Genomic DNA, 18,671 nt, shown 5'->3' with positions numbered 1-18,671 from the left:
AGAGGCTAGGTGGGGAGACATTATACCATCTTCAGACATTTTAGTTTGCAGGACATACATTCGTATACAACAATGTCATACAGTCAGTAAGTAAATTGTAAAGCAAGAAGTACCGTAGTTATAATTTTGGGTCCTCCACAGACAATGCAATCTCAGTAGCGACAACTCCATTATTTGACTTGTCGACACTATCTGTATCCTCAGCTTTCTGATATGGAGAGATGCCACCTTGTTCCTGCGAAACTGCATTTGTCCCACATACCTATGCTTCAGAATGTACAAGCTCCCAAACAAGCAGGTTCTAGGCCCTTTTCTTGCAACCTTTGCGAAAACAGAGCTGCATTATCCTTGATAGTTCGATTTATAAGCTTCTCGTACTCCGTCAATTTGCCTGAATACGATTAGAAAGATGAAAAGATAAAAAAAAAAAAGAGCACAAATATAAGCCTGAAGTACAATAACAAATAAGTACATTGCCTCTATTAATGTAAATGCAACCTCTTGTTAACGAGGAATCGAAGTATGACCATAATTTCAAATGAGCATGAAAACTGAAGTAAATTAGTGCATCTCTGGCCAATTTCTTGAAATGTAAGGCACTTATATGAACCCTTATCACTTATATAGACAAATATTTCAACATTCATAGCTTAGTTTAGTTCAAACAATAGTGCAAACACTGATATAGGTAGCATAATTTAGTTCAAACTGCACTGTAGATTACGAAATTAAACTAGTCCAAGGAAAGGTCGGTCACTTCTGCGCGCGTCACCTCGAGCTGCTCGAACGCCTCCCAGTTCTCCTGTACCTCATGTCCGGATACCACTCGGTGGTCGATTTCGACGGGCGTCAGCATATTTGGTGTGCCGGTTGGGAAGCTGATCTTTGCTTTGCAGCCGTAAAATGCCACCGCCTTGATGTCGTACGCCTTCGCCGCGAGCTCCGTTGATTAGTGGGAGCCCAGCCAGTACCGGACGCCTGTGTCAGTGTCTCTGATTTCTGACACCCACGTCCCCCATGACCGCTGCTGCACACCGTGGTACTTATTCTTCGTCAGCGGCGGCAGCGGCAGGTCGGCATTGAGCATGAAAGGCGGGCGTCGCTGCATGGGAGCATGAGACCAATGCATGCATGAGATCCTCCTCTCTAGCTAGACAAACATTGCAACGGCTAAGAGGTTTAATGTGTTTATGCTTGAGGGTAGCTTCATCAGGGAGAATTCCACATAGTACTCTCCACCAAAATACTCTCACCTTGGGCACAACTTTGAGCTTCCGGAGAGATGTTCACATCTGTTGTTCTGATTTTGAGGTACCATAACAGTCCCTTCCTCTACAGCAACACTCTCTTTTTGATTCACAAGAGCATCATACGCCGACTTGACAGAGTACACACCTGAATTTTCAGAAGCCCAAGCAAAGAAATCATCCCCACCACCAACGCGGATTGATAAATTCAATATAGGTTCCGCATCCGGGGCTAGGAATGTTTCACGAACAAGTTCTGTTTTCCATGTCCAGTTACCATTATCAATAAGCTCATCCACTGATTGTAGAGATGTATTAGTAGGTCTGAACATAGGGGACATACTTATGGTACCTGGGATCCACTTGTCGTCCCAAATCGAGATGGAACGACCATCACCAACGCGCATGATCATGCCCACCTGAAGAGCCTCCCGTCCTGCTACAATCGTTCGCCAAATAGGAGAGGCAGATTGCGGAACCGTAGCTTGCATGAAATTTGTATCCGGGAAGTACTGACCCTTCATGACACGTGCACACAAGGGATCAAGACTAACCATGAACCTCCAACCATGCTTAGCAAGAAGCGCTAAATTGAAAAGTTCCATGATGCGAAATCACATTCCACCTTTGACTTTTGGAGATGCAAGTGCCTTCCAGGAAATCCAGTGCAAAGACCTTTTATCCAGAGAGCTACTCCACCAATATTTAGCCATACTTGAGGTATATTTCTTACACACTTTCTTCGTGAGCCGAAAAAATGACATGTTGAACGTAGGGATAGCTTGGATAATAAACTTGAGCAAAATCTCTCTCCCTGCACAAGCAAAATTACGTTGAGACCATCCCTGCATATTACCTCGAGCTCTTTCTCCAATGTGGTCGAAAGTCTTCTTCTAGTTAGGATTTTTTGTTTGTACATCGGAATATCGCGGGCTATACACTGTATTTTCTCATCCCCCCAAAAAATCACTTCGCCCAGGAGCAGCCTGCATCTGCGAACAATGATGAAAAATGATAGTTCAAATCAGTGGTAAATGTGCATGTCCATAGGAAATTCAGAACCACTGTGTGGGGATCCTCCCAATCGGAGCCCAACCGCAGCTCGCTCGCTGGAGAATCATTCTCGGTCATACACTCGAGAATCACCGCCTTTTAGCTCACAACAACAATTTGTGGAATCGTCGCCTCTTGGCAAGAAATCAACAGCATCGCCGGCATAGCCTTACATTAGATACAGACCTCTCCTCCCTCTCGCAACAGGTTATGCCTGTTCGATTGGACAGATGTAGACATGTATTTTCCTATCCCACATGATTTCCAGCATCTGATGGAGCAGTTGTTTTCAAGCTTTTGCACAAACTGCAAATTCCTTTTGCCAAGTGTGCGCATGTCTGCTTGGTTGGTTTCAGGCAATATGTATAGTTACGTACGAATGAATCATGCAAAGTTTGATCATAAGGCAAGTTAATTTTTTTTCCACCATTGGGCGTTAGTATTATGGGCGGCGACAAGGCAGGGTGCTGCTACTGAATCGAGTGAAACATTCAAGCGGAGGGCGAGGTGTTTTACCGCTGCAGATTCAAGTTGGATTCTAATTTGTGCAAAACAGATACTCTACTTGGAACAGAAGCTATCCAAGGAACTGACGTCGACAACAAGAACCTGATGGTGCATGTCCAACTGACGGAACATGCGTTGCACTATTTAAACGATATATGTGCTTCATGAGGCTACTATACTAGTTTAAACGATATACCTTGAAGAGAAATCCGGAAAGATTGTGCAGCCTACTAGTTTGCTTTCTGTTATCATCGCAGGAAACGCTTTTGCATCTTTTAGAAGCTGCTCACCCTGGTCATTATTCACCCTTTGTATAAACTGCTTTAGCAAATATGCCCAAAAAATAATCCTACTCTTCTTTTGAACTAGCACGCAACAGTGTACCGAAAATGGTAGATGTGTGCGTGCCTCTCATGGCAGTCCTCCGTCTACAAAGTTGGCTGGAGTACATACTGATACCGGATCCGTTCTTAATTACGAGTCCCGACACTTTGTTCGGATAAGCAAGATTACATGGTATCACTACAGGATCAACATGGTGCAGCAGACTGTCTATAATTCTCTACCATTCAAACCACTGTTCGGCCTTTCTCCTAAAATGACTGAACACATGGACTTTCCGCACCCAGCATGCCACTTTGTAACACATTCTATAGCAATTTCCTGTCATCTTGTTAGTTCAGACCAAATAGCATTTTGCACACTCTCTCTAGTCACATATCTGACAATGCACTATAGTAATTTCCTACTATTAAGCGCAAGGGAAAAGAAGAGCACTGATGGATCAGGACCACATTAGATCGAACATCGACGGCATGCTTTTCATACCACAGCTGCCAAGCACACACAAACAAACACATAGCTCTAGATACTTGGGCAAGAAACACTCATTGTCGAAAAGAAAAGCTGCCAACCACAAACATGTAAAAAAACAAGATGTACCAAAATCCGAATTGAAACGATACTCAGAAAGCTGAAATTCCCAGGAATAGGTGTTCAAAAGCATCTTGCTACATTAGACTAGAGTAGCATGATAATTTTTTAGATACTAACATATAAACAGTGCCGACCACATTGTTGCCGTGTAAAAAAATTGAAATGCCCTAGAAGTCCACCAGAAAATTACAAGCTAAGAACGCAACCTCACTCGCTGCCGTTCAGTCCCACATCTTTGGCAGTAAACAACTGCTGTGAGAATGGAGAACCCTCTGGCTCCTCGCTATTTTGAATGGATCCAATTCTATTGAGTCGGACTCATAGTGATCATTTCTCTTTAACAATGAATGACCAAACGGGATCCATTTACACGGAAGTAATCTGAAAAAGAAATTCAATTCTATCGTCTTCAAGAAAAAACAGAAATTATGTTTTCATTATGGTCTAACAGAACGACAATTACTTAGATATGTACATATCGCTGGAAAAGCATATGAACAACTACAAAGTACTGGCTAGCAGTACCAATCTCACTCCCAGGGCAAGAAAAATCTAGTCTCTGCCAATTAAATTTCTACAACAATAATTCCAGTTGTGTAAATGTCAAAATAATTTGTAGGCTGAGACCGAGAGAGTGCCTACAAGTGCTTGTTTTGGGCAAATCTGTCCACATCTGATTTGATATAACTCTCTGAAATGCAAAAGATGCAAAAGTTGTAAAAATTCTAGAGCAACTTACTGGCATTGGGATGCCATTCTTTTCAAACCACATCAGAGGAGCACACACAAACATACAAGTCTAAATATGACAGCATGAAATCAAAAGCATAAATGTCAAAAGAAACTCTCCTGGCTGACCAAAAGAACTGCCAAGCACACACATGTAGAAAAAGCATGACAGCATGAAATCCGACTCGAAATAATAATGGGATAATTAAGCTGAAGTTCCCCGGATTAGGTATTCAAAAGCATAATACAATACATACTTGCCTAGACTAAAGTGCACACACAACAAGTTTTTCAGATAACATATAAACACTGCGGACACATGGATGCGATGCAACAAACTTGGCAACAACTAACAACTGCAGCATCCCTTCTTCAGCTGGAGAAAACAAAAGCGTTAATATGTTAGTAACCTGATGCAGATATAGACAAAACCTAATAGTAGCATCTACGAGTATGTAACAGCGTATTAACAAGGCGTATGTACAAACTCATGATCAACTCAGAAACATAAAGTAGAGCTATATCATATCTCCTCATAAAAACGGAAGAGCCATATCATATGAAAATAAAATAAACCCTTTAGCCTTTTGACAAAAAATATAGGTGATGAAATTGAATGAGGTGAGTGATGTTTGTAATAGCGAAATGGGCTAGTAATATGTTACTTTCAACTTAGAAATTATCAAACAGCAAAACCAAAGGGAGAACTTTGGGCATACAACATGTGGACCATCTGCATATCATTTATGATCCAACATGAGTCGTTTTCTAATTAGCGTCGCCTCCATTTCAATTGTTTCGCTGTGTTATCAGCATGTGCTAATCTTTATAGCCAAATGGACAGTAGCTTGAGGGTGCATGGTACCCACACTGGCCACCATATATCCTCCAAAGAGAAAATCAAACAGTCCAAATCTCACAAACTATATTAAGAAGACCTTCTTACCTGTTGACTCGTTTCAGAAAATTTGCACATCAAACCAGAGTCATCCTGACATTTTCAGCTCCATTGGTTCCACCGTCAATGGTTCTGCCTAGAAGCATAAAAACTCCGACAGTTAACACCAGTTCCACAATAAGGACAGATGGATTGGAGAAGGCAACATAAGAGAGTTAGAAAGATGAGCTGAGAAATATAATTTGAGCAAAATAATTTGCCAACATAACTTATATCTACAGATGTGTTATAAGTCACTCTTGACACTAGCAATAGATAAACAAAACCACATCCGGTGTAAAATGCAAGGAACATTCATACAAGCAGCATACTTAGCTACCTCATAATGGAGAATTTAGCTTGTAAGGAGAAAAACATGACCTGTAAATTTACTCATGTGAACTCATTCATCGTAATGTCAAGTAGACAAAATTATGCCAAAACAAACTCTAGAAGCAAAAGTGTTATTGGCTATTCAGCTTTAAATGAATGCATTCCAAGACAAGAAATGCAATATATTTCTATGTGCTACAAACATAAAAATCACCTAAAGAAGGGGTCATGAACAAATGAGAAATGGAAATTATTTAAAGAAATCATGAATTTAACAGAGATAATAATAATAATAGATAAACTAGCTAGGGCGCTGAAACTAACCAACTAAGCTAATCATTCGACATTTGATTTGGTATCTTATAATACAAGCACATGGAAACATAACATATAATAAAGTAATATATATGGCGATAAATTCGTACATCTAGCAAAGGTGCAATTAATAACTAAGTTTTATCACAGGAAATTTTTTACTAAGTTTAAGTTGTAAGTGGACATTTAAGAATCAAAATAACTGTATGCGAGAAATCATGTAAAGAACATAACTAAATTGGGTTACCCCTAAGATATAAAGACCAAGGATGAGCAATCACCTAGTGGATAGAAACTCGTAAAAGTATAACAATAATGTGTAGAACCGGTTCCATTAAGTATCCTGGCTTCCAATAACTTGGGCTGAACCATATAGACACCGTCGTGCCCAGCTAATAAGATTACATTATTATCCACATCATACCCCACCACTTTGAGCGATTCATAACTCTGCTCAGTCCGAGGAGGGACCTTAAGAAGTTTACGCAATGAAACAGTCTTCTGCAACAACCATATGGCAACACCTTGACAATCAACCTTCCTCTCCCACATTTGAAGTTCAAGGTGAGACAACGCAGCAAGACCAACAGCGCCATCCTCTGCTTGAATGATATGGAAGTTGTCGAAATCATTCACATTCATACCAGGAGGCCCCTTGATGACGGCAAGGTTTTGTGCGCCCAAATCAAACTGAAGAATGCTGTCTCCCTTATCCTTAGCCGGCCAGTAAAGGGCATTACCTATAAGGGTGCTAGGAGAAACACCAAAAGGAGTATCATCTGGAGCCTCTGTTGAGATGATATTGCTCCATGTGCCAGTCTCGGAGGAATAAACGCAGGCGTATGGATGCTTACATTTTCTGTAGGACAACAAGACCACCTTGAAAGGGCATGAGTGGCAGCTGCCATGGACGTGATCATGGGCCGGGGCGGCGCAAAACACCGCCCCGTTGACCAAGCCACCAATTCTCTTAAACACCAGCGGAATGGGCACGCGATGCTGCTGCTTGCTGGTGATAGGATCACACACAACAACCTCTTCACGCACCCAGCCGTCGACGATGTCCCAGCTGGTGAGGAGGACGCGGCCGTGGCGGGAATCCAGCACCTCGCTAACCTCGGAGTTGCTGGAGCGTTGTTCAAGGGAGAAGCTCCCGGGTAGGATGCGGTCGGGAGCGGGGGTGAACCTGATCTCCTCATGGTCGCCGTGCTGGAAGAATCCGAGGAGGGGCGGCTTACGATGGCGTGTATAGAACCGGTGGACGAACTTTTGATCGACGACGATGCCTCGCCACGGCTTGCAGACGGCGGATGCGCGGGAGAGTGAGTGAAGGTCCAGGGGGAGGCGGAGCAGGATCTCCCTCAGGAGATCCTCATCTTCAAGCGGAGAGGCGTCGTCGCCCACCTCGCTCGCGTGAGTCTGGGGGCGGAGGCGCTTACCGCGGCTGCGGCGGGTCGCTCGTTCGCCCACCTCGCTCGCCTGGATCTGGGTGCTCCGGCGCGTGCTGCGGCGGTGGCTGGCCACTCCGGCGCCAGCCTCATCTCGTGGGTGCGCCAGCCCGGCGCCCTCGTCGCCCGCGTGGATCTGGGAACGGAGACGCGCGCTGCGACGGCCGCCGGGGTGGAGGTGGCTCATGTCGGCGCCGCCAGAGGAAGACCTAGCTAGCTGACGAGTGGGGACTGGGGTTGGTTTCTTTCTGTCTGCTGCTATGCTATGCTAGGCTAGGCAGTGGGCTTTCTGTCTGCAGCAGTGAGCGGTGGGCCCTGCCCCTGACCGACCCATCAAGTGCATGCAACTCTCCTACTACCTCAAAATCAAAAAACAAAAATGCATGCAACTCTTTTTTTGTCGGGAATCTGAATGTGAGTGAACAATGGAGACATACATACAATTTGATTTTCAGTTTCGTCAGAGCTCACACTATGCGGCAGCTAATTATATGCATCTGCACATATTTGTCTCGGTATAAATAAACCCATTCATGTTAATTGAGTCTCAATTCTACTAGTGGGTCATGTACAATTTCCTCGCCCGATGTTTGACAGTAATTTCCTCACCATATATGTTCACTTCTCCACTCCGCCCCGATGAGCACACGTACAATACTTACTTTTAAAATGTTTATGTACTTTTCAAGCTCAGGCATTGAGCGGAACATGAACGACTGTGTATATTCTCTCCGTGGTATAGAATATTTTTTTAAAATAATTATTGAACGACACAACGGAGTGGCAATGCATCTTGTCGTGGCGAAGCAAGAACACATAAAAAAAATACATCGAGTACATGGTATCAACCCAACGCAAATAAAAACCTCGAGACCTAGGGAGTTGACTGATGCAACCCGGATTATATGCCATAACCATAGTAAAAGGAAACACTAGCAGATAGACGGTGCAGAGTCCAAAAGAGACCACATGAGAGCTCTAATAAAGGCAACGCCGAAACCACCGGCAGAGACCACGAGTAGTTGTCATCAAGGAGATGTGCTATCGATAACCCTCCAACTGCACACATAGGAGTGGTAGCATCTTTTTTTATGCAAGGACATTTTGATAGCAGTGGGTTCACTTAAATCACTGAGAGATGATAGTGATCTCCTAGGAGAGATCGTCATCCGCCTGCTGCCGCAGTTGTCCTTCCGCGGACCTCCTATGTGTGCATTGGGTCATTGGAACCCTATGGAGAGTTGTCGCATTGGGTCATTCCAGGGACCTCCTTGTTTGTATGGATATGAGAATGGAGTCACGGGTGCCACTGAGACCAAGAGGAAGCGGAGCGACAGTTGCGTGGGCAATTGCCACCTACTAGTGGTGGGGCATGCTACTACCTCATCACCCGGTTGTTTTCTGAAAGTTTGTCAGGATACTCGGATCACATCCCGTGTCCAAAAAAATCATACTTTTCTTCTTCCACTGTTCTTAGCTGCCGATGGTATGATATCAAGCAATCTGAAATCAAACGGGGCTTTGTAGGAATGAATCAGGGTGTCTCTCTGCTATTGTGCTGCTAGTCCTAGGATCATTTTGTAAAGATAAAGAACATGCCTTTCAGCTATCAAAAGTTAGGAACCCATTTTGTCCGACATCCTCGAGGCCTCGATAGCGGCTACAGACGACAGAGGCGCGCGGGAGGGAGGACGGTTGCGGCCGGAGGTGGAGGAGAATCTCCTGGAGCATATCGTCGTTGTCCGGCATGAAGGCAGGTGCCTCAGGCGAGGCGTCGCGTCAACGGCGTGCCATTCTGTAGTTCTCCTAGCTCACGTGGATCTGGGGGCGCAATCATTCCGGGGACTGATGCGCGTGAGCTCTGGTGGCCTCGTCGCTGGTTTAAATATGGAGGTACGGAGGCTCGGCGGATACCTAGATCAGTATTTGGGTGATAGGGTTAGGTGGGCAAAGGGTTTTTTTTCTCTTTTCTGAACTGGTGTGGCATGCTCTGGTTCTATGTCGTGACGCGTAATTTTTGTTCTTCTGTGTTCTCTCTTTCTATATACTTTGATAGAGCAGATACACGCTTGTTCTCTGATCTGATTCCCAAATCTTCGTTCGTGCAACATTTCTAGTACATACTGAATTAACATATTTTTGTTAACGGCTATACCATGCCGAACCACCTATTACCATGCATGATATACCCATGTTCCCCTTTAGATGCATCTCGTGTCAATACTTGCCTCCGTTTCGTTTACTGCAGTTGCGTCATTTTTTTTCTCACAATTCGATTTTGCCGTTGAGCGCGAGCCGAATAGGCTCTCCCTGCTGAGCAAGGTTTTTCTTGCCAGGCCAGACTAGCTAGCTCCTTAAAACAAGTTTATTTTAGCGCTACCAAACACATGACCTAGCCCAGCGTGGCTATAGCTAATAAACCAAACGCACCCCAAATTACCCTGAAACAACTGCAAGTGGAGGTGGTGCGCCTTGGATTGCTTGCCATATGGATGCTGTAATAATCTTAATTGTGGTTTGTGATAGTTATTCAACTGAGAAAGACTGCATTGTCGCTACCGTTTCCCTTTTTCCGAATGTTGTTAAGCATTCAAAACGTCTGCTGAAAATGTAACGGGCCCTTTTGCTCCAGAAATAAAATGGTTGACAGTTGCTTGTTTCATTCAGGCAATGTTTGACACATTTCATTTTAGAGAAATGAATGATACTAACTTTGGTTGCAAGATAGATGATTTCTCATCTCACACATATTCCTTTTTGTGGTAGCCTACTTTGGGGAGCTGCCCCAGGAACCGATGGTGCATGACCATGGGAAGAAACAGAATTGTTTTGAACCAGCGGGCTATACTACTAGTTTTTTCTTCAGTATGTCTTGTAATTACTACTACTTTCAACAGACCAGATAGGCTACACCTGTTTTTCAGTGAGATTTCCTAACACCAGAGGAAGTTCCTTCTGTGCAACATCCATATCACACATTATATACAGTTCATCAAGATCACGATTTGAAAATAAAAAAATTAAATGCAAACATTCTGCTGCAAGTTCCAGTTCGTGGCAGAATGCATGCACCCCGCAGAAAGATTTGCAAATAGAATGCATATTCTGTAAAATGGTACAAATAAATGAACTGCTGGATGTCTGAAAGTAACAAACATGCTATCAGCTTCCCTAAATAATACTTTTGTATAGAAACCAGCATTGCAGCAAGCATGGCATTGAATTAAATTAAATAATGTGATGAGAAAAAAGAGCATGGACAATCGGTTATCTCCGAGAGCCAATCCTCTTTGACTGAGACAACCCACTAATAATTGACCCAGAGCTGACTCTGGCCTCCAATTATCAGTACAACTATATGACAAGATACTGGCATTATATATACACGGTATTTCTATATATTTCTTGTTATAATGTTACTAGATAAATAAATAGTAGAGTGACGAATAAAACAAAGGTAATTCTCAAGCCAAAAAGTATGTCTTTATATAAGTAACTGATCAACAAGGAGACTAATAACTAGGTATTTGTTAAGGATATCATGGTATTAACAGAATACTTTACTAAATGCCTCTGAAGCATTTCGTGTCTTCTTCTAACAGTCACTGAAACAAACACAAATCCAACTATATGCAGCTTAAAATATTGAAGACAGTCTCTGTTCAAAGCATTGTGGCAACCTGAAATCCAACTACGTAGAGTTTTGAGTGCCTACAAACTGAATGCCACCAATTATTTCACCAATGTATTCGCTATAATAATAAGCATCCAAGTCTACAAAGGAATGCAAGATTTTTTTTGTAGCATATGATTCAAATGCTGATACTTGGGGCTGAAATTGGCATGGCTCGAAAAGAGCTGCCAAGCACACGCAAGTAGGAAAAAGCAAGACATGATGAAATTCGACTTGAAATAATACTAGGATAATTAAGCTGAAATTCCTTGTATTAGGTATTCAAAAGCATCCTGCTACATTACATACTTGGCTAGACTAAGGCACGACAAGTTTTTGAAGATAACATATGAACACTGCTGGCCACATTAATGTGATGCGACAAACTTGTGACAACTAACAACTGCAGCAGCCCTTTCTTTACCTGGAGAAAAACCAAAGTGTTCATTTGTTAGTAACCCATTATGGACGAATATAAAATCAAATAGAAGCACCTATGTAACAAAGTGTACGGACAAAGTTGCACATGCTCTGCTCCCTCCCCGTGACTTGACTTCAGCCACGTTCCCAGTCTTTCCGTCTACTACGTTGTGGCTAAATCAGGAATGTGCATGCGGCTCCTACTGGCGCACATGCTTATGATCAGCTCAACAAAAATAAATCAACTCAACACTATAGAAAATAGCTATTTCATACCCCCCCCCCCCCCCCAGACACAAATTTGTTTGGTGGAGGAGGTGAATGATGAGACTGATGTTTCTAATAGTAAAATGGACTACTAATACATTGGTTTCAACTTACAGAACATAAACAAGCCAAATCAAGGGAGGACTTTGAGCATACAATATGTGGATCATTTGCATATCTTTTATGATAGAACATGAGTCATTTTTACTTAGCATCGCCACCATTTTAACTATTTGTCTATGTTATTAGCATGTATGAATCCCTATAGCCGAATGGGCGGTAGCTTGACGGTGCATGCTACCCATTGGTCGCTAGATAATATCCAAAGACAAAATCAAATAATCCACATCTCACAAACTATATTCATAAAATCTTCTTACCTGTTGAACCATTTCAGCCCATTAGCACATCAAATCAGACAGTCGTCCTAACATTTCAGCTCCATATTCAGCAGTAATAGTTGTGCCTATAAGCATAAGATCAAGTCAGCCATTAAATTCGACAATAAAGAAAAATGGATAAGAGAAGGCAACATGACTGTTGCAAAGATGTTCTAATTTGATCGAAATAACTGCCTTTTATAGATGTTCTAATTTTTTGTGAGCAATAGATGTGTTATAAGACACTTGAGGCTAGCAATAGATAAACAAAACCACTTCTGTCATAAAATGCAAGGAATATTCTAAAAACAATATACTTAGCTACCTCATAATTGAGAACTTAGTTGGTAAGAAGAAAAAAAAAGGCAATTATACTCATGTAAACTCATTTGTCAACATGACAAAATTATGCCAAAACAACAAACTCTACCAACAAAAAGTGACACTAGATATTCTGTTTCTGTTTTAAATAAATGGATGTCGAGACAAGAAAATTATCATTTATGTGTTACAACTGTAACAATCACGTGCAGGAGGGGTCATTAACAAATGAAAAAATCACTATTATTTCAGAAAGCATGTATTGAATGGGAAGTTGATTTGATGGAGTTAAGATTAATCATAAGCTCAAAACAGATAATAACAGATAAAAAGATATGGCTAGCTTTGAGATTTTAAACGTGCCAACTAAGTTACATAGCTTACATTTGATTTGGAATTTTCGAGGATGGAAGACAACTGTATCAAAATATAATAGATACTAAAATAATATGGCTACAAGTTGGTCCATCTAAGCAGAGGGATAATTACTAACTTTTATTACTAGAAACTGCTTACTAACTTCAAGTTGTAAGTGAACATTCAAGAATGACAATAACTATTTGTGAGCGATCATGTCCAGAGCATAACTAGATTTGGTTATTCCTACAATATAAAGAGCAAGGATGGGCAATCACCTGGTGGATAGAAACTTGTGAAAGGATAAAAGTAACTAGCAGAACGGATCCCCTTAAGTGTTTTGGATTGCATTGACTTGAGTTGAACCATATAGAGATTGTACTACATATATAAAAATATTGCATCCGTGTCCTCATCGTACCCCACGAATTTGCCACACAGTTCCCTCCATTTCCTAGTCTGAGGAGGGAGCTCAATAATGTCATGCAATGCCACATTCTTCTGCAACAACCATATGGCAACACCCTGACAGTCGACCTTCCTTTGCCACACTTGAAGGTTACGGCAAGAGAACACAGCGAGACCAACATCCTCATCCTCTACTTGGATGATCTAAAAGTCAACGCAATTATTGATACAACGAGGCCCCTTGATCACCATAAGGTTCTGACTATCCAAATCAAATTCAAGTATGTTGTATGGCCCATACCTAGACGACCAGTAAAGAACATTACCAACAAGGGTGCCAGGAGAACGATCAAAAATATAACGTGGAGCCTCTGTTGAGATGATGATATCACCCCAGATGCCGGTCTCCGAGCAGTAAACACAGGCGACGGGTCGATGACCCCGTTCGAACACCAAGACCACGTTGAAGGGGTATGAGTGGCAGCTGCCATGCACATGGCCCTGGTCACCAGCAGTGCAGAACACTGCCTCGTTGAGGTAGTGTTTGTTGATCTCCGGCAGAATAGACACCCGGTGCTGCTTGCTGGTCATAGGATCGCATACAATGATCTCTTTCCCCGCCCAGTCTTCGATGAGGACGCGGCCATGGCGGCAACCGAGCACTTTGTTATACCGGGGGTTGCTGTAGCGTCCAAGGGAGAAGCGTTCTGGCGGGATGCGGTTCGGAGGGTCCAGGATGGAGTGGAACTTGGTCTCGTGGTCGTAGATCATACTCGAAGACGCCGAGGATGGGCGGCCCCTCCTTCTGGTGGTGGGCGCGGAAGCTGTGGAGGAACCTGGGGTCCATGACGAGGCACCGCCACCGCTTGCAGACTGCAGAGGCGCGCAGGAGGGATGGCAGCCTCGGGACGCGGAGGAAGATCTCCCTTAGGCCTTGTACAATGGTAGGTGCCTAAGGAGGTGCTTAGAAAAATAAACCGGATTTTTCTGTAGCACCAGTGCCTATTTCTGTAGGAGAGACGCTTAGTTAAGCGTCTACCCTATACAAATAGGCACTGGTACTTAAGAAAAGCCTGATTTATTTCTCTAAGCATCTCCCCTAAGCACCTTGCATTGTACAAGGCCTTAGGAGATCATCGTCTTCCAGTGGGGACGGAGGAGCCGCCGCAGCGGCGGCCTCACGCTCACTCATGTGGATTCAGGGTTCGAGGGTGAGCGCCTGTGAGGGCGGGTTAGCACGGCGCGGAGGCAGGCGATGCGGCGACTGAGCACGATGGATTGGCGCGAGGCATGGAGGACGACTCGGCCGTGGGGAAGGAGGACGGGGAGGATGGCGTGCCTAACGGAGCGATGGGCGGATGACGAAGATCCGCGGAGGTCGGGGCAGGGCTGGGGATAATCTCAGTTGTGGCGTGACAAAGGGTGAATGGGCAGTGCAGATGGCCGGCCGGAGTGCAGCCGCCGCCACCGTGAGAGGTGATGAGGTTGGGGGCTAGGATTGTTTTCCATTGTTTGAAAAACGAAAATCCTAGACTTACGAACGAGTTACGAAAGCTTACGTAACTTTCCTCAACACAATTCTCTCGCCACCCCTGATTTTAACTGGGGTGGGTCCCCCCTTCGCACCGCCCCAATCATATTTTGCCATGTGGCTAATTACGTAGCATTTACGTTAATGCCTTCGTAGGTGTAGCAAAGCCCTTTAAAAAAATGGTTCCTCCTTGACCATTTGGTGCGGGGTAGTATGGTCTTTCCCTTTGCAAAGTACTAGGTCATCTTTTTAGACTCATTCTTTGGATCAACTTTAGTTTTTTTTTGCAGGTAAACCTTTTTTTTTCTGTGAACCGCCCCCAAGGCATTTTATTCATTTTGGCGGAATAAGTCTGATTGTACAACGTCAACCAGAAAATCAGGAATTACATGAAAATCAATAGAACTAGTGTGGATCGCCAAAGACTCTTTGGCAAAAGTATGGGCAGCAACTTTTGCATCACCTCTACAAAAAAAATGCCCTGCTATACCTGGTACACCCAATATATAAAATGAATAAATCAATTATCACTTGTCATTTTGTGACTCAAGGGACCGAATTACTGAGGCTATGACAGGATTGGACAGCTAGTTCTCTTCCGTTAATTGATAGATGACTCAATAACATCACCAATATCGATGCTTTTTTTTTGCATGTCCATTATCGATGCATTTAACGGAAGTCCATTATCAATCGACAACAAGACATGTTACAAAGATGTCGGAAAGCATCGATGAAGGCTTGGGGCCATTCTTAAGCGACAGTGGGCACATCCATATCGAGCAGTCTAACCATTTATCCTCTAAGTTAATTACCATCTATGAGGATGACTACGATGATAAATATATGACAAAGGTCTCAAGCACTATCTTCCAAAAAGTTGTAGTCCCTCCTATTCAAAATAAGTGCCGTGATTTTACTTCAAATTTGAACTAAAAACATGACACTTATTTTTGATCGGAGGGACTAGTAAATAGTGTCTGTTTAGTGTGAAATCATGTGCTAATAGTTTATTCCGTATGAATTTTTATTTGGAACTAGGCAGATGTAGTATATACATGGAAGATGCCATTGTATATATGCTCATGCTTGCAGTCTAGAATCGTTTGTCGCAAAACACATATACTAGCAGTCTTAGTAATCATGTCATATATATTAGAACTTTGAAGTACATGTTTGATTTGCCTCTCCATTGGTCGTATCTTGTGCATGCAAGAGCTTTTCTTATTTTCCAATCTCAAACATAAATAAATAAATAACAATTTTTTTTTGTTTGAAATGAGAGGGGTTACCCCTAAATAATAAGATCTTAGCAGAGATTAGAGAAACTAGCAATTGTTTGAGAGAAACGAACAATCATTTCATACTTATGGTACCTTTATACAACTACTAGTACTGTTTTGATGTTCAAAATGTTGAATTTAGTTTTTTTTGGATAAAACTCTCTGTTTGAGAGCATGTTTTGGGACTCCATCAAATGAGCCCAAATTTTCCCTATGTGCTTATATGATCAATTAAAGTCACCATGCCAAGTTATTTTGTTTTTCTACAAATTTTGCATTTTCTAGAGTTTTCTTGGTAAAAAAAGGCCGATAAATGGATGAACGTATTGCTACTTGCATACGTGTCGGAAATCGTTCAAACCTGACATGGATGCCTACCATGGACATGCCCACCTGCTTGCAAAAGTTGGGGTCATTTGAAAGATGTCCAAACATAGGCCATGTTTAACGGAGGGTGTTCGCACAGGCCAGAAGGTTTCGTTTGAGAGCACGCTATTTTCCGATATCCTTGAAATGGCCGCAATGTTTTTTTCCATGGCCTTGTATGACCAAATAAAGGTACCATGCCAAATTGTTTTAGTTTTGGACATTTTTTGCATTTTCCGAAGTTTTCTCCGTCGAAAAAGGTTGATAAATAGCCGAACATGTCGCAACATGCATACGGTGTCGGAAATCATTCAAACCTGCTATGGATGCCTGACATGGGCATGTCCACCTGCTTGCAAAATATGTGGTCATTTCAAGAATGTCCAAAACTAGATTGTGTTCAACGGAGGGTGTCCGGGTAGGCTAGAAGGCCGAGGAGAGAGAACTGCAGGCGTGCGGGTGCTTGAGGAGGGAGAGCAGCGTGTACAGGGGAGAGGTGGCGTGCGTGGGGGAGAGATTTTCAGGGAGGTTGGGGTTGATCGGTGGGATGAGTGGCTTGTTGCGCTCAACATCGTTGGTGAGGTTTTGAACAATTAGATTATGTGATACGGTGTAGATGCTGATTTGGATATGTGCTTTTGTGTTTTTATACGGGTATAGTAGAAATATAACGGTAACCAATGTGAACCTGTTTGGTTTTCTTTTTTGTCAGTTTATGTTTGGCCGATTTTTCTTCTCTATTTTTCTATTTTTTATTCTTTCATTTTCATTCCCTCTTAAAATTCTTGTACTTTTTCAAAATCATCAACTTTTTCTTAAATCTGTGGACTTTCCAAATTAGTGAGCATTTTCTTAAATTTGTGAACTTTTGTTTCAAATCCTTCAACTTTTTTCCAGAGCCCATGATTTTTTTCAAATTGATGAACTTTTTTCCAAAACTAATGAAATTTTCTCAAATTCGTAATTTTTCCCAAAATCGATGAGATTTTTTCAAATCTCTGAACTTCTTTTCAAAATATTTGTTTTCAAAATCGATGAACATTTTGAAAATTGATGAACATTTTCAAAATCTGTGAATTCTTTTTCATCAAGATCACCATCAACTTTTCGGAATTTGTGAATTTGTTTTCAGAATCACAATTTGTTCCGGAATTCATGAAATCTTTTTAATTTTGCGAACTTTTATTGAAAGCCATGTTTTTTTTAATTCATGAGTTTTTTTCTTTTTTGCTTTTTTGGAGTTTGTAATTTCTTCTGTTTTTTATCAAAAAGTTCACGAGCGAATTAATGAAAGCGACCTGGGACGAGCGAATGAATGCGGCCTTTTGTGTTGAGCATACGAGCGAACGACGAGCAAAGAAAAACTTGTCCAGCCTTGAATACAGTTGCGTGGGTGCCAGTTCTCCTGGAGTTTCCTAACGGACGCTCTTCGCGTCAAGTAGTCGTACTTGGCACAGAGGCGTGCGCCCTGGCGACTGAGATGGGCCGGCCCAATTTTCTAACGTACGGAGGTGCTACAGTATCCGGTTTTGGAAATTTCTAGAAGGTTCCTGAAACGGTTTTCACAGCTTTTTATTTTTTGTTTCTTTTTTTATTTTTCTTTTTTCTGTTTCTCTTTTACTTTTACTTTTCTTTTTTCTTTTCTATTTACTTTTTTCAGTTTTACTATTTCTTTTCTAATTCCTTTTGCTTCTGGATTTTTTTGTTTCTATTGTTTTCTAGATTTCAATTTTTTTCGAAAATTCAAAAGAAATTCATAAGTTCAAAAAATTTCCCTGTTATTATTTTTTTTCAAAAATTCGAAAATATTCTCGATTTTACAAAATGTACGCATATTTGAAAAAGTATTCTCCGCTAAAATAATGTTCTTGTTTTAAAATTTTGTTCCTAAATTAAAAAAAGTTTGCACATTTCAAATAACGCTATTTCCTTATTTTCTTCATAGTTTCAGAATTTGTTCACATATACAAAAAATGTCCCTTCATCATAAAATGTCCATGTTTTCAAAAAAAAATCCACTTTTTCAAATTTTGTCCACAATTTCAAGAAATGTTCCATTTAAAAAACTTTCATAGACCAAAAAGTTGTTCACACCTTTAAAACTTGTTCCTGATTCTCAAAAAAAGTTTCCGTTCTAAAAAAAATTCAACAATTAAAAAT

The 18,671-nt window shown here is 41.8% G+C and overlaps 2 protein-coding genes across 2 annotated transcripts; both read right to left on the bottom strand.

Annotated features, from left to right (window-relative positions):
• Window positions 1-949: 949 nt before the first annotated feature.
• LOC147977648 (uncharacterized) lies at window positions 950-7,692 on the bottom strand. The gene is made up of 6 exons (XM_087514498.1): window positions 6,339-7,692; window positions 5,454-5,506; window positions 2,218-2,239; window positions 1,600-1,686; window positions 1,316-1,545; window positions 950-1,150 (listed from the first exon to the last, which is right to left on the bottom strand). Exons 1-6 carry the CDS (start codon window positions 7,690-7,692, stop codon window positions 950-952), a joined length of 1,947 nt encoding a protein of 648 aa, XP_087370624.1.
• Window positions 7,693-13,535: 5,843 nt separating this feature from the next.
• LOC147977647 (uncharacterized) lies at window positions 13,536-14,102 on the bottom strand. The gene has a single exon (XM_087514497.1). It carries the CDS (start codon window positions 14,100-14,102, stop codon window positions 13,536-13,538), a length of 567 nt encoding a protein of 188 aa, XP_087370623.1.
• Window positions 14,103-18,671: the final 4,569 nt, after the last annotated feature.

Source organism: Triticum urartu, chromosome 3A (genome assembly GCF_056163025.1).
Source record: "Triticum urartu cultivar PI428250 chromosome 3A, HENAU_Tu73, whole genome shotgun sequence".
NCBI lineage: Eukaryota > Viridiplantae > Streptophyta > Magnoliopsida > Poales > Poaceae > Triticum > Triticum urartu.
The sequence above is the reverse complement of the archived record's forward strand: the minus strand, read 5'-3'. Positions and strand labels throughout refer to the sequence as shown.